This window comes from Bos taurus, chromosome 7, assembly GCF_002263795.3.
Source record: "Bos taurus isolate L1 Dominette 01449 registration number 42190680 breed Hereford chromosome 7, ARS-UCD2.0, whole genome shotgun sequence".
Taxonomy (NCBI): Eukaryota; Metazoa; Chordata; class Mammalia; order Artiodactyla; family Bovidae; genus Bos; species Bos taurus.
This window is the reverse complement of record NC_037334.1, coordinates 50,807,537-50,823,103: the sequence shown is the minus strand read 5'-3', so window position 1 is coordinate 50,823,103 and position 15,567 is coordinate 50,807,537. Positions and strand designations below refer to the sequence as shown.

Sequence of the window (15,567 nt, the reverse complement as noted above, 5' to 3'; positions counted from 1 at the left end):
AACAAAGGTTCTATTAAAGGCCCCATATTAATTAACAAAAACCATTTGGAGACCTACCATTTTAAATCTTAATTGCATATTCTGCCACACTGGTTATATATAAGAAAACCTACGTAAGAGTCACTGACTTAGGTCTCTCTCTGGAATGCATTTAAGTTGCTTCCATGTCTTGGCTATTGTTAAGCAGTGCTGCTATGAACACTGGGCTGCATATATCTTTTCAAATTAGAGTTTTCTCTAGATAAATGCCAGGAGTGGGACTGCTAATCATATGGCAACTCTATTTTTAGTTTTTTAAGAAGCCTCCATACTATTCTCCACAGTGGCTGCACCAATTAGATTTCCACCAACAGTGTAGGAGGGTTCCTTTTTCTCCATACCCTCTCCAGCATTTATTATGTTTAGACTTTTTAATGATGGCCATTCTCACCAGTGTAAGATAATACCACATTGTAGTTCTGATTTGCATTTCTTTAATAACTAGCTGTATGAGCTGTTTGTATATTTTGGAAATTAATTCCTTGTTAGTTGCATCGTTTTGCAAATACATTCTATTCCACAGGTTGTCTGTTTTGTTTAGTTTCCTTTGCTATGCAAAAGCTTTTAAGTAATTATGACCCATTTGTCTGTCCATCACTAGGTGATGGATCCAAAAAATATTGCTGCAATTTGTGCCAGAGTGTTCTACGTTTTCTTCTAGGAATTTTAAGAGTATTTGGTCTTACATTTAGATCTCTGAGTTTATTTTTATAAATGGTGTGAAAAAATGTTCTAATTTCATTCATTTACATGCACCTGTTCAGTTTTCCCAGTATCACTTACTTTTCTCCACTGTATATTCTTGCTCCCTTTGCAGTAGATTAATTGATCATAAATGCATAGGTTTACCTCTGGGCTTGCTACCCTGTTACACTGATCCATATGCTTTTTTCTGTGTGTGCAACCACCATACTATTTTTTATTACTGTAGCTTTGTAGTACAGTCTGAAGTCAGGAAGTCTTCTTTCTCAAGATTGTTTTTGCTATTTGAGATCTTTTGTGTTTCCAAAATTTTAAATTTGTTTTGTTCTAGTTCCATGAAAAATGCCATTGGTTATTCAAAAGAGATTGAACTGAATCTGTAAATTGCCTGGGGCAATATGGTCATTTTAACAATATCTATTTATGTCATCTTCAATTTCTTTCACCAGCATCTTATGGTGTTCAGAGTATAGGTCTTTTCAGCACAATGTTTTTATGCTCATTCATGTTGTAGTATGTATCAATATTTCATTCCTGTTAATCATCAAATAATATTCTACTGTATGGATACACCATATTTTATTTATCCCTTCATCAGCTGGTGGGCATTTGGGTTGTTTCACTTTTTGGTTATTATAAATAAAATTTCTATGAACAAGCATGTGTGAGTTTTTATAGGGATATATGTTTTTATTTCTCTTGGACACCTACCTAGGAATGAACTCACTGGTTCATACGGTAAACTCTGTGTTTTGCTTTTTGAGGAACTGTCAGACTGTCTTCCAAGCTGGCTGTACCATTTTGCATTCTACCAGCAAAGTATGATGGTTCAAATTTCTCCAAATCTTCATCAACACTTACTATTTGACCTTTTGATTCTACCCATCCTAGTGGGTGTAAAATGACACCTCATTATGGTTTTGATATGCATTTCCCTGATAATTAATGATGCTGAACATCTTTCCATGTTCTTACTGCATTTGAATATCTTAGAGAAAAAGCTACTCAGATCGTCTGTTCACTTTAAAATTGGGTTATTTATCTTAATAATGTTGAAATATAAAGACTTTAAAATCACTTTCTTAACAGTATCATTTGCTGTCCCTAATTTTTAAATTTTGATGAAGTCTACTTTATCTTTCTTTTTCTTTTATTGCTTATGCTTTAGGGGAGTTTAACTCTCCAGGGTAACCACTTTTCAATCTGAGAAAGGAATGTAGTAGTACCAACTATGGTAGAAGCAAAGGCAAATTACTTTAGCACACTACAGTACTGAACTTCAAAAGTGAAATCTAATCCCCAGACTTCAAACACTTTTAATTAAAAATCAGTCTCTCAAAAAAAAAAAAAAAAATCGGCCTCTCTCAACTCTGAGCAATTTACCTGAAATAAAAACACTCTTTCAAAACTGAATGACCACATTGATGCAGATGGATATGATACCATGGAATGACAAAACTAGAATCAGAAAATCTGAGAATAAGTCTACTTCAAGAACCACCACAAGTCTCTCACTGGATTCTTCTCTAAAACAGTTAACAATTTCTCTTCCAAACACTTAAAGAATTGTGAGGCAAATGAGATAATGTGTTTAAATACTTGGCCTGTCCTGTTTGATATCAAATACTATATATATTCAATAATACTGGACAGATCTAAACATAACATAAATGGGATTTTTTCATAACAAGTACTTAAGTCTTATAATTTATAACATCTGTTTCATCTATAAAGCAATCCTTGTACAAGGATTCTGCTTTGATTCCTAAGGATTTAGCAAACCAAAACAACAATCTTAAGAAAAATGAGGAAAAAATTAATCTTACACACAAGTCCATATAACCTCATTTATTTTCTTAACCTATATACTTCCCTTACACAAATGCTTCTAAATATATTCCCAAGTATATTCCACTTTTCCCCTATTTGCTAAATATTGCATTTTTGTGTGTGAGAATTAGTTACACAGCCTGCTCAAATATCCTCCATTTTTAAAAGGCTGAAAGATGGCATCAGGGGGAAAAGCTGTCTTGAGACAAAGTGGAACAAAAGCAAAATTATTATCCAACATGTATGGTAAGATACAATAAATTATTTCAAACAGGATTAAGAAGATAAACTGGACATTAAAGGTAAGTTGTAGCTGTCTTCACAAATATGAGTCAATACAAAGAAAAACACAGACCCACATACACACTGCCACCCCCCAATCATACTTACTATTATCTAACTAAAGAACAATAGCTTGCTGTAGACAAAAGCTTGAATATTTTGTCTTAGGTAAATACCCAGAAGGGACAAAGGATAGGAAGGAAGAGCCAGAACAACTACACAGACAACATCTGGCAGAAGAATTCAAAATGAAATACAGTACAAAAGATGATGGGATACACATAAAACTGCACCTTTCATGGGCAAATAAAGGTAAATTGCGTAATTAACTCTTCATACAAATAATCTTGGCAGATATATATTTATTAGTAACAGAGTTCACCAAAGGCAGACTGTTATGCTGTTTTATGTTTTAGTATTCCTTTTAGATACTTACTATCATCTCCAACGGGACCTGCTGAACACTGTGCTGGGGGGTCCCGTGCCAGGTCATTCAATTCCTTCAAGAAGGAGAGAAAAAGAAATGTATTTAACATAAATGTAACTATTATCCATTAATAAAACCATCACTGTTACCAATAATCTCTGTCTCACCAGTAAAGCTTTTAGCAGCACTCCTTCAAAGTCAGAGAAGAGAAAGGTAGATTAATTCTTTAAAATATTTGGAATTCCTGAATATAAATGTATGTTTTTAAAAGTAGATCATTTTTGCTTTGTTTGAAGTTTAATGGGTATTAAATATAAGGAAAGTAAACATGGATCATATACTAAAGAGCCACAAAAACTGTTTCTTTGGGTTTTCTTGGGCCGCACCATGTGGCGGGATCTTAGTCCCCAGACCAGGTATTGAACCCATGCACCTACACTGGGAGTGTGGACTGCCAGGGAAGTCTCACAAAAACTGTTTTTAAGTAAACACTTTACTTATTATTTTCCAATAAAGATCAACAGCTGGTTTTTGTACCTCAAAACCATTAAGTTACACTTCAGATAGGAGTCATAAATGTTCCAAATTATACAGAACCATCTGACAAGATACTGGTATTTTTTCAGCTCATATCCACTACAAAGCTTCCAGAGGTAGTAGGAAAAACTTTAAAAGGGATATATTACAAAGGCTGGTTGGATATAACCCATCATAAAGTCTTGAAATCAGAGATGGAATTACATGTAGTCATGCTCTACAAGATGTCAGCTTCTTAGCTATTTTAACACAAGAACCCACAAACTTGAGATTTGTTACTGGGTGGGGATGCCTTAAAAACCACAAAGCAGGAAATCATACTATATTCCCTTTCCCTTTGGCTTGGTATGTGAGATAAAAACAAACTCTGAGGAAGGACTAGTTTTAATTATCTTTTAAAACTACAACGGTAAAACCTACCATTTAAGAAGTATTTCAAACCTTATTGAGTTATATAAATATTTTAAATTGCAACACAGATATTTCTGTAAGTTCCTTCTTCTGAGTTAACTTATTCAACCAGTCATTACATCAATTATTTTGTTTTATCCTATTTGTAAGCTTGGAGGATAAAGCATAAAGTATAGAAATAAAGTTCTGTTAAGTTTTTTTTAAGTGCTGGGATTGAGATAAAGATTTAATAATATTTACTTTCTTTCACATCTCAATTTGAGGATTTTGTATTTCTCTACAACAGAGATTCCTTGCCCATCTCAAGGAGAAAAACAAAAAACCTACTGTACAGTTCACATTCCTAAATGTTTCTAATACAGGTCACTATAACTAGAGAGCTTGCTTGATGTGAAACACAAAAGTTAAGCCACTTCTTTTGACTAACTTCATCTAAGTTGAATATAAGGATTCATCAGGTGGTGATCACTTTTTAACATATCAAACCACTATGTTGTATACGAGACAGTAACATAGTGTGGTAGGTCAATTATACTTACTAACACTTTTAAGTAAGTGGTAGGGCTGTAATATGTATGTGTGTGCACGTGCGTGTACGTGTGTGCACGCACGCATGCACTCAGTTGTGTCCTACTCTTTGCAACCACATGGACTGTAGCCCACCTGGCTCCTCTGTCCATGGAATTTTCCAGGCAAGAAGAGGTTAATTAACACTGCTGTACACTATACATAAAAGTTTAACAGAGTAAATCCTAAGAGTTCTCATCCCAAGGAAAAAAATTTTTCTCTTTATCTTTTATTTTGCACCTGTGAGATAATGGATGTTCACTAAACTTATTATCATGATAATAATTTCATGATATATGTAAGTCAAATCATTATACTGAACATCTTAAACTTATGCCAATTACATCTCAAAAAGCTAAAAGGAAAAAAAAATCCTTGTCCTCTTCATAAGTCAGTATTATATAATTAAAAAAAAAAAAAAGAAAACCTTAACTCAAATTTGTGCTAATTCACAATTAACATACTCATTCCAACACTTCCTTGGTTGAAGGCACTCACTTAAGTATGCTAAGTGAAATGAGACATAAAAAGACTATTATTCTGTATGATTCCATTGATACACATTCTAGGAAAGGCAAATTTATAACAATAGAAACCAGATTAATAGTTTTAGGGGCTAGAGGGAGTTGGAGGGGACTGATTACAAAGGAACATGAGGAAAATCTGGGGGGCTATGGATATATTCTATATTATGACTTTGGTAGGGACTGCAAAACTGTGAATTATACTCATTAAAACTCAAACTATCACTTAAAATTGTTGATTTTATTGTATATACCATAAAGTTGTTTACTAAAAGGGCATATATTCATTCATCTTCATATTATGCATACAGTATCTCTGAAGAATAGATACAAAACTAGTTCAAAGTATTTGCCTTCAGAAGGAAACTTTGCTTTGGGGGTAAGAATAGGAACTACATGTATTTCTTTTATACCTTTAACAAGTATATTTATTGTCTATTTAAAAAATAACGTACCAGTTCTGACTATACATTTGGATAAAAGAAAAATAATTCTGAAAAAGCTGTGACTATCTGAACAGTAATCAGAATAGTGAAAACCCAGTTAGACTAAATAAACACAGAAGCTACAAAATCTGAAGTTTCCCTGGTGGCTCAGTGGTAAAGAATTCACCTGCAATGAAGAAGACCACCTACAATGCAGGAGACACAAGTTTGATCCCTGGGTTGGAAAGATCCTCTGGAGAAGGAAACGGCAACCCACTCTAGTATTCTTGCATGAGAAATCCCAGGAACAGAGGAGCCTGGTAGGCTACAGTCCACTGGGTCACAAGAGTTGCACATAATTTAGCGACTATACGACCACAACCACAAAATCTGATGTCCCTGCGTTATGATTAAAACTGAAGGGGGAAAAAAAACTGAAGGGAGTTCCCTACTGGTATAGTGGTTAGGATTTTGGGCTTTCACTACCATGGCCTGGGGGAACTGAGATCTTGCAACCCGAGTGGTGTGGCAAAAAGAAAACAAAATAAAGATAAATCTTGAAATTAAAGGCACATCTATCTAAATCACTGGGCAGAAAAAAATACCCTATTACATCAGGCTGTTGGCTTTATCATATGGCTTTATACCTATACATTAATTTTCTTGACTTTTTATTTCCCCCCAAATAGTATTCAGATTTGTCTTGTATATCATACAGCAAATCATACATTACTGGGATTGAGAGTAGAGCTAGGACAAAACCCAAAACCAAGCAATTTTTCTGTTTATTGGAAAACTTTTCTGTAGAAAGAACAATAGAGAGAAAGTGAAAATGTCAGTCACTCAGTCATATCTGACTCCTTGTGACCCCAAGGACTGTACCCCACCAGGATTCTCTGCCCATGGAATTCTCCAGACAAGAATAGTAAAGTGGATTACCATTTCCTCCTCCAGGGGATCTTCCCAACCCAAGGACTGAACCCAGGTTTCCTGCATTGCAGGCGGACTTTTTACCATTTGAGCCACGTGGGAAGCCGTTATAGACAAAGTACATATAATTAAATTTAGGGGAAAAAAGGGAGGAGGGAAGTTTGACAGTTAAGGTAAAGAATCCTCAATTTCTAAAGAGACTTTATGGTCTTAACTTTGAAATCTAAAAAAATATTACAATAAAGGTCTTATTTTCAAAATAAACTGTGAAAAAAAAATAAACTGTGGATTTTAATAGAGTTCTCAATTAAGATTTTCTTCTTTGACATTGTACACTCCCCTTGTTTCTAGGTATACAGAATCATTATTTTTAAAGATTAAGGGTTATAGACAATTTTGATTATCTGAAACTTTCCCAAGTGTTTAATTTAGTTCAAACAGCCCTCAAACCTTATACCAATTAATTATTTTCAAGTAAAGTTTAATTCACTACAAACTTTTTTGTCCATGTTGCGTGGCATGCAGGATCTTAAGTTTCTTGACCAGAACTGAACTCCTGCCCTCTGCAGTGGATCGTGGAGTCTTAACCACTGGACCGCCAGGGAAGTCCTCAAACTTTTAAATACATTTCCTACTACTATCTTTTTTGGCTCAGGAATATGTTTTCCAATAAAGACACACAGGAATGATTATAATGCCTTGTATATTATTATCTTAAGAATACCTATTTTCCAAAGGATTAACCCTTCTTTAAAAGGGACCACTGTTAAAGAAAACAAAACATTAAAGCCTCTAAGCCTGGGATATTTCTGTATTACAGCACTATAGCAAGAAGAAAGAGGACTTCCTAACTGTGGGGAGGGGGTCCTACAAGGGCTATGCTGACTTTACTTTCCTTGTATCCTCAAATACTCAAATAGGTCATTAATTGCTAAAACTTAATGATATTAGCTATTTAAAAAAACCCTGTTTCCCCAGTCTTAACAATTATGAAGCAAAATATACATAGTATGGAACACAGATTTGTTTCACCATTTTGGTCTTACCCTATGGCAAATGGTAAAAGGAACAAGATGGGAAAATGAGAGATTGTAGTTACTTTCATAGAAAATTGGCTTCAAAGTCAAGCGTTAATAGTTCTAAAATTTCCTGTACAAATCAAAGGTCTTTGGTGGAAAATCAGCATATGAGACGATTTAAGCAGAAATTGTGATTCAACATCAGAAGAGATATCTAGACTAATCGCCCATTTTATATATATAAAAAGATACAAAGTAGCTAATCCAAGGAAAACTTATAATTAGAGTAAGGATATGGTTTACTATATATGTTCTATTATATCATGCTTCTTTAGTCTGAATCTAAAATAGTAGAAATGTACAAGTTAGAATATCTGAGAATCTATAACTGAACCTCCTTTAAGATGAATGAACAGCAAAAAAAGAACAGCTAGATAAGTAGTAGTTCTCAAAAATGAGACCCTGGCACAGCAGCATCATTATCACAAGAAAACTTATTAGAAATGCAAATTCTCAGGCTCCAACCAGACCTACTGAATCAGAAACTCTGCTGTTTCAAAGCCTAACAAGATGCATTTTAACAAGTCCCCCAGGAAATTGTGATGTACACTAAATCCTGACTGCCTTTATGTTTGACGAATTAAGAATCAAAGACAAAAGACAAGGCTAGAAAACTCATTACCAGCAAGACTCAAAATGAAGGGAAGGTGAAGGAAAACATGGCAGCACAGAATGAAGAACTCAAGAAAGGGGTGTTTTCCACATTTTCAAGACACAGTGAAGGCAAGCAGTCTGTCATTACCATAGTACTGCATTCTCCCTGCCCTACCCTATCTCACCTGGGTTGCAACAGAAACGCTAACTCATGTGTCCAGCATTAATATCTGAAGTTAGTATTTAAAAATTAACTGCTAGAGTATTTAAAATTACAAATTTTTAAAACTCTGGAAATATTAGTAACTCAGTTATCCTAGATCAGTTTGAAAAAAAATTATGATTTCTGAAAATAGCAAATTACAGAATCTTTTATATCTGGTACTGATAGACTTAATCCCTTGGCACTCTGAAATATTTTCTATTTCCCTCTTAATAATGCTACCTTCTATTTTAAAGACAAATTGATAAAAAATCTATCAACAGCAATCTTTCCCTGAACTTAGTATAAGCAGAAGTAGTAACCTTATTTGAGATTAATGTCTGTACTCTTTTTAAAAAATTCAAGTCAACTAAGACTATAGAAAATACCCAGCAAAAACCTATTACTCAGCTTCAATTCAGTCGCTCAGTCGTATCCAACTCTTTGTGACCCCATGGACTGCAGCACACCAGCCCTCCCTGTCCATCATCAGCTCTTGGAGTTTACTCAAACTCATGTCCATTGGGAGAAGGCAATGGCACCCCACTCCAGGACTCTTGCCTAGAAAATCCCATGGATGGAGGAGCCCGGTAGGCTGCAGTCCATGGTGTCACTAGGAGTTGGACACGACTGAGTGACTTCACTTTCACTTTTCACTTTCGTGCATTGGAGAAGGAAATGGCAACCCACTCCAGTGTTCTTGCCTGGAAAATCCCAGGGACCGGGTAGCCTGGTGGGCTGCCATCTATGTGGTCGCACAGAGTCGGAAACAACTGAAGCAACTTAGCAGCAGCAGCAGCATGTCCACTGAGTCGGAGATTCCATCCAACCATCTCATCCTGTGTCATCCCCTTCTATTCCCGCCTTCCATCTTTCCCAGCATCAGGGTCTTCGCATCAGGTGGCCAAAGTATTGGAGTTTCAGCTTCAGCATCAGTCCTTCCAATGAATATTCAGGACTGATTTCCTTTAGGATGGACTGGTTGGATCTCCTTGCAGTCCAAGGGACTCTCAAGAGTTTTCTCCAACACCACAGTTCAAAAGCATCAATTCTTCAGTGCTCAGCTTTCTTTATAGACCAATTCTCACATCCATACATGACTACTGGAAAAACCATAGCTTTGTCTAGACGGACCTTTGTTGGTAATGTCTCTGCTTTTTAATATGCTGTCTAGGTTGGTCATAGTTTTTCTTCCAAGGAGCAAGCATCTTTTAATTTCATGGCTGCAGTCACCATTTGCAGTGAATTTGGAGCCCAGAAAAATAAAGTCAGCCACTGTTTCCCCATCTATTTGCCATGAAATGATGGGACCAGATGCCATGATATTAGTTTTCTGAATGCTGAGTTTTAAGCCAACTTTTTCACTCTCCTCTTTCACTTTCATCAAGAGGCTCTTTAGTTCTTCTTCACTTTCTGCCATAAGGGTGGTGTCATCTGCATATCTGAGGTTATTGATGTTTCTCCTGGCAATCCTGATTCCAGCTTGGGCTTCATCCAGCCCAGCGTTTCTCATGATGTACTCTGCATATAAGTTAAATAAGCAGGATGACAATATACAGCCTTGACGTACTCCTTTCCCAATCTGGAACCAGTCTGTTGTTCCATGTCCAGTTCTAACTGTTGCTTCTTGACCTGCATACGAATTTCTCAGGAGGCAGGTCAGCGGGTCTGGTATTCCCATCTCTTTAAGAATTTTCCACAGTTTGTTGTGATCTAAACAGTCAAAGGCTTTGGCATAGTCAATAAAGCAAAAGTAGATGTTTTTCTGGAACTCTCTTGCTTTTTCCATGATCCAGCGGATGTTGGCAATTTGATCTCCAGTTCCTCTGCCTTTTCTAAATCCAGCTTGAACATCTGGAAGTTCACAGTTCATGTACTGTTGAAGCCTGGCTTGGCAAATTTTGAGCATTACTTTGCTAGCGTGTGAGATGACTGCAGTTGTGCGGTTGTTTGAACATTCTTTTGCATTGCCTTTCGTTGGGATTGGAATGAAAACTGACCTTTACTCAGTTTAGCCCAATCTAAACGCTGCTGCTGCTGCTAAGTCGCTTCAGTTGTGTCCGACTCTGTGCGACCCCATAGACGGCAGCCCACCAGGCTCCCCCGTCCCTGAGATTCTCCAGGCAAGAACACTGGACTGGGTTGCCATTTCCTTCTCCAATGCATAAAAGTGAAAGTGAAGTCATTCAATCGTGTCCGACTCTTCATGACCCCATGGACTGTAGCCTACCAGGCTCCTCCGTCCATGGGATTTTCCAGGCAAGAATATTGGAATGGGTCACCATTTCCTTCTTCAGGGGATCTTTCCAACACAGGGATTGAACCCATGTCTCCAGCAGGCGTCTCCTGCATTACAGGTGGATTCTTAACCGCTGAGCCATCAGGGAAGCCCTATAAATAATAAGTACCCCTCCTCTTTTTTAACTGTGTATCAAAGCCTTTGATTATGTATGGGTTTAAAAAAATTATTTCCTCAACCTATACACCCAGGCAGAAATAACTGTACTGTTCAACACACTGGAACTTGCAAACCCAATCATTGCCTAGAGATGGGAAAATTATTCCTAGAGCATGCTTAACCAAGAGGTCAATTCACCTGCCAACAATTTAAGAACACAGAGATGAACATGATAGAAACTATCTGCCATCTGAATCGTCATTCACCACTATCTGACAAGCCTTCTGTAAATACTGGAAACTAACCATATCGTGTAATTATGTTAAATGAAAATTAGCTTCATAAGGATTATAATGGTTATTCTACAACTATGTTCCTGCTGGTATCAACAGGGGCAACAGGCAGAAGTCAGTTTTTCCGAAGTCTTAACATCCCCTGATGTTTTATTATTCTGCTCTTAGGTAACTTTAAGCAAGTCATTCGACTTCTCCAGATCAGAACTCCCGTATCTATAAAACAATGAAGTTAAACTAAAAAAACATGGTTTGGTTATAGGTTTAAGGGTTAAATCAATTTGGGAAATGTTATAATCCACATCCTTATAAGAATATTCAAGATTCTAAGCAAGTTCTGAATAAAGGCAACACTATTGTTTGGGCACAGAACCAGGCTTTGCTTCTTTCTGTGGCCCATTCTTCCAATGCCATGTTCCCCACCCAAGATTTTATTCTCACAAATGCCTAATGTCTGCAGCAAAGTCAGAAATAAGTCTGAAGGAACCAAGAACACTTTTTATCCTAAAGAAATTTTTTTGTTGTAGAATAAAAGACTTTTAAACATGACATAAAGAAATCTACCCAACATGGCTAATACTGTCCTAAAGTTATCTATACCTTGTCCCCTCCACCCCCAATCTGGACTATAAATTACTTCAGTGTGGTTTTCTGTCTGTGGTAAAATACACAAACATAAAATTTACCATCTTATCCATTTTTTTTCCATTTTAAGTATACAGTTCAGTGGTATAAAGTACATTAATAACACTGTGATCAAAATGTTTTAAGAAAATGTTTATAGTAAGAGAAAGCACATTATGAATAGCTTTTCAGATATAGTTAATACAATATAAATTTCCTTTCTAAGGCAATCACATGTTTTTATTAATTTTTAAAGACAGTTTTTTTTTGTTTGTTTATGAAGTTACTTTTGTCAAATTCCAGGAAATCCTTACAAGTGCTATTTGTGTGACAATGTTGATAGCTTCCAGTAGTGATCAAATATATAGCGGATGTGTTTCTGGCTTAAAATACTTTTTCTGTATAGAAAGGGGGGGGGGGAGCACATATCTTTTAAAGGGGAAATGATATGCTATATAAAGATATTAGCAAAATTAGTCATTTATATAATCTTATCTGTTGCAAACTAAAAGTTTGCAAATACTGAAAGCTTATACAACCAGTGAATTCCCTGAAATTTCTATAAAACAAATTACAGCTGAGTCATAAGGATTCATATTTGTTTTGGCACACAAAGGAGAAACCAATATGAAATTCTGACATGCATGTGATTAACCTAATTATGAATCTGAGGATAAAAAATTGTTTTAAAAAAGCTAGGCCCAGTTCACTTTCATCTATCTTCACAATAGCACAGTTATGATTTTAAAACACATCAACACTAAATATTTTCACTTTAAAAGATTACTGTCCATATACTGCTTTTTTTTAGGATGAAAAAAAATCTTATTTCCCAGGGACTTCCTTCTTTTTCCAAGCAGCTTATTATTAACTATACTATACAAATCTAGCATTATATGGTATAGTAATACTTTATGATCAATTTTTTATTCACAACTATCAAAATTTATGTGTACCCTTAACGCTACCCCTGGAATACTTAATTCTAAATTCCCTGAGTTAGAGACAAGGTATAATACAATCTTTACCGCATTTTCCAGAGTGGAACTTAAGAGACACTCAAATGTCTGAATGAGCAGATGAATGAATGTCTAGCACAATATCAAGCCGAACTGATGTTTAAACACTGGCAAATGAGATGATAAACAAAAGTACATTAACAACTTCCAGGAGGAAGTCCAGTCCAATTCAGCCTAATCACCTACAGTGCCAGAAAATAGAAAGTCTATAGTGACAAAAATATATTCAGATTTAATTACTGAACATGAATGGAATAGGTGTTTTGAGTGAGACTGGGTAACACTAGAGAATAAGGAGTTCATTTCTTTGAGCACTTTAGCAATAACCACTTAGATGAAAATGTTCTAATTAAAGATAATATTCTTTGTTCATTACTGAGGATCAAGAACCTTTTCAAGACCTTATTTTACCTATATGAACTACCATTTACTCATTTCAAAGCTTTTTCTTCGTCAATTAGCTTTTAAATTTCAACTAGTTCAAGACTCCAGAACAGGGTTCTTGGAATACTCTAGGCACCCTCCTACCACACGCACCTTTAGCCTTCACTTAAATGTGCTGAGAGGTTTCCTAGAAGCCCCTTTCCCCCATTTTCTGTTAAATACTATGATGAAAAAGTGCAAGTTGCCTTAGCAACTCAAGATAGTTTATATGTATGATTATTTAATGTCTCTCGACCCAATGACAAATAGGAATTTGATATCCAGCACAGTTCCTGATACAGAGGGAGTCCCAGTAAATACCTGTTGAAGAACAGATTGTTACAATTACACACAGTAATTTTACGTATGCTGCTGCTGCTAAGTCGCTTCAGTCGTGTCCAACTCTGTGCAACCCCATAGATGGCAGCCCACTAGGCTCCTCTGTCACTGGGATTCTCCAGGCAAGAATACTGGAGTGGATTGCCATTTCCCTCTCCAATGCATGCATGAATGCAAAATCGCTTTAGTCGTGTCCAACTCTGTGCAACCCCATGGACAGCAGCCCACTAGGCTCCTCTGTCACTGGGATTCTCCAGGCAAGAATACTGGAGTGGATTGCCATTTCCCTCTCCAATGCATGCATGCATGCAAAATCGCTTTAGTCGTGTCCAACTCTGTGCAACCCCATGGACAGCAGTCCACCAGGCTCCTCTGTCCATGGAATTCTCTAGGCAAGAGTACTGGAGTGGGTTGCCATTTCCTTCTCCTTTAAGTACCTAGAGAAGGATAATACTATCTTTCATTGATTGTATGATTTTTTTTTAATATACCTGACATCAAACTGCCTACTATAATCAATGGTATGTCAGCTTCATTGGCAATATCTTTTTTTCTTAGTAGTACAACCTTCAAGGCTTCCCTAGTGGCTCAGACGGTAAAGCGTCTGCCCACAATGCGGGTAGACCTGGGTTTGATCCCTGGGTTGGGAAGATCCCCTGGAGAAGGAAATGGCAACCCACTCCAGTATCCTTGCCTGGAAAATCCCATGGACAGAGGAGCTACCCTGGTAGGCTACAGTCCATGGGGTCACAAAAAAGTTGGACATGACTGAGTGACTTCACTTCTACATCTTTCAATGGATAGCATCTTAGATTTAATGAAGTAAGGCACTTGAGAAGGCAGTAATAGTCTGATACTGCAGCCAAAGGATCCTATAAATACCTAACAAAGAACAAGTTTAGAATTTTGGCAATCAAGGACAAAGTAGAAAGTGCCTGAGTAAATGACAGTTATGATAGGAAAATCACAAGTCTTCCAGAAGACTAATTCTGTAATAATTAAGGGGACAAAAATATTAAGGAGGTACAAATGGTACCAGAAGCAAAACAGGCAAGTAGCGGCTTCTTGCTCTTGGAGCTGATGATGGCTGGTAGCTAAATTGTAAGGTTAGGTCAGACTCCACACAGGGTCTCTGTCAGGATCTGAAATTACCTCTCCTTTAGTTACTGAGGCAGTGGTCCGTGTTCTTCCACACTCTATTTCCAAAATGAGCCTGGCATATAGCCAAGTAGATAGGAAGAGTCTATGCGCTTATTACATATGCCAAAAGATTTCAGTACTAAGCTCAGAAGAAAACACTGAAATAACTAAGAAAAGAGCTCTGTTCTTGGCATTCGAATAACCAGAATCTACACCAGTTGATTCCACCTCAGTTAACAACTACACAACAAACTAGAAACCTAAAGAACTCTTTTATGGCACTAATCACCATGTACCACAGTCCAAAGTCTGAGAAAATGGGGAAATAAACAAATGACATTATCACTATGTTGGTGTGCTTCTAGGCTACTTAAAAGTGGCAGGACAATGAGGACCTTAAAAAGAGTTAAAAACGACATCCTTTTTCTCATTATACTCCATAAAACCATGAGACCCTACTCGCCCCTAAAATAATTCACGTATACTATTTTTAGTAGTAGCATATGGTTAAGTTCTGGTACTCAGATGCTTTGAAATATATAAATACTATTTAACTAGGGCTTCCCTTGTAGTTCAGTTGGTTAAGAGTCTGCCTGCAATGCAGAAGACCCGGGTTCAATCCCTGGGTCAGGAAAATCCCCTGGAGAAGGAAATGGCAACCCACTCCAACATTCTTGCCTGAAGAATCCCATGGACAGAGGAGCCTGGCAGGAGTTGTAAGTCCTGCATGGAGTCCTAAGTCCATGGAGTCGTAAGAGTCGGACATAACTTAGTGAGTAAAC

At 36.7% G+C, this 15,567-nt stretch overlaps 1 protein-coding gene across 3 annotated transcripts in view; it reads right to left on the bottom strand.

Moving 5' to 3' along the window:
* UBE2D2 (ubiquitin conjugating enzyme E2 D2) overlaps positions 1-15,567 on the bottom strand; it is a 43,325-nt gene that overhangs the window by 9,628 nt on the left and 18,130 nt on the right. For 2 of the 3 annotated variants that reach the window (NM_001046496.1, XM_059888352.1), the window contains exon 2: positions 3,290-3,353. In NM_001046496.1, the coding sequence (NP_001039961.1) occupies positions 3,290-3,353 (64 nt within the window). Of the gene's footprint in view, positions 1-3,289; positions 3,405-15,567 lie in introns of those variants that run through there. The other variant, XM_024994541.1, reaches the window with a different exon arrangement.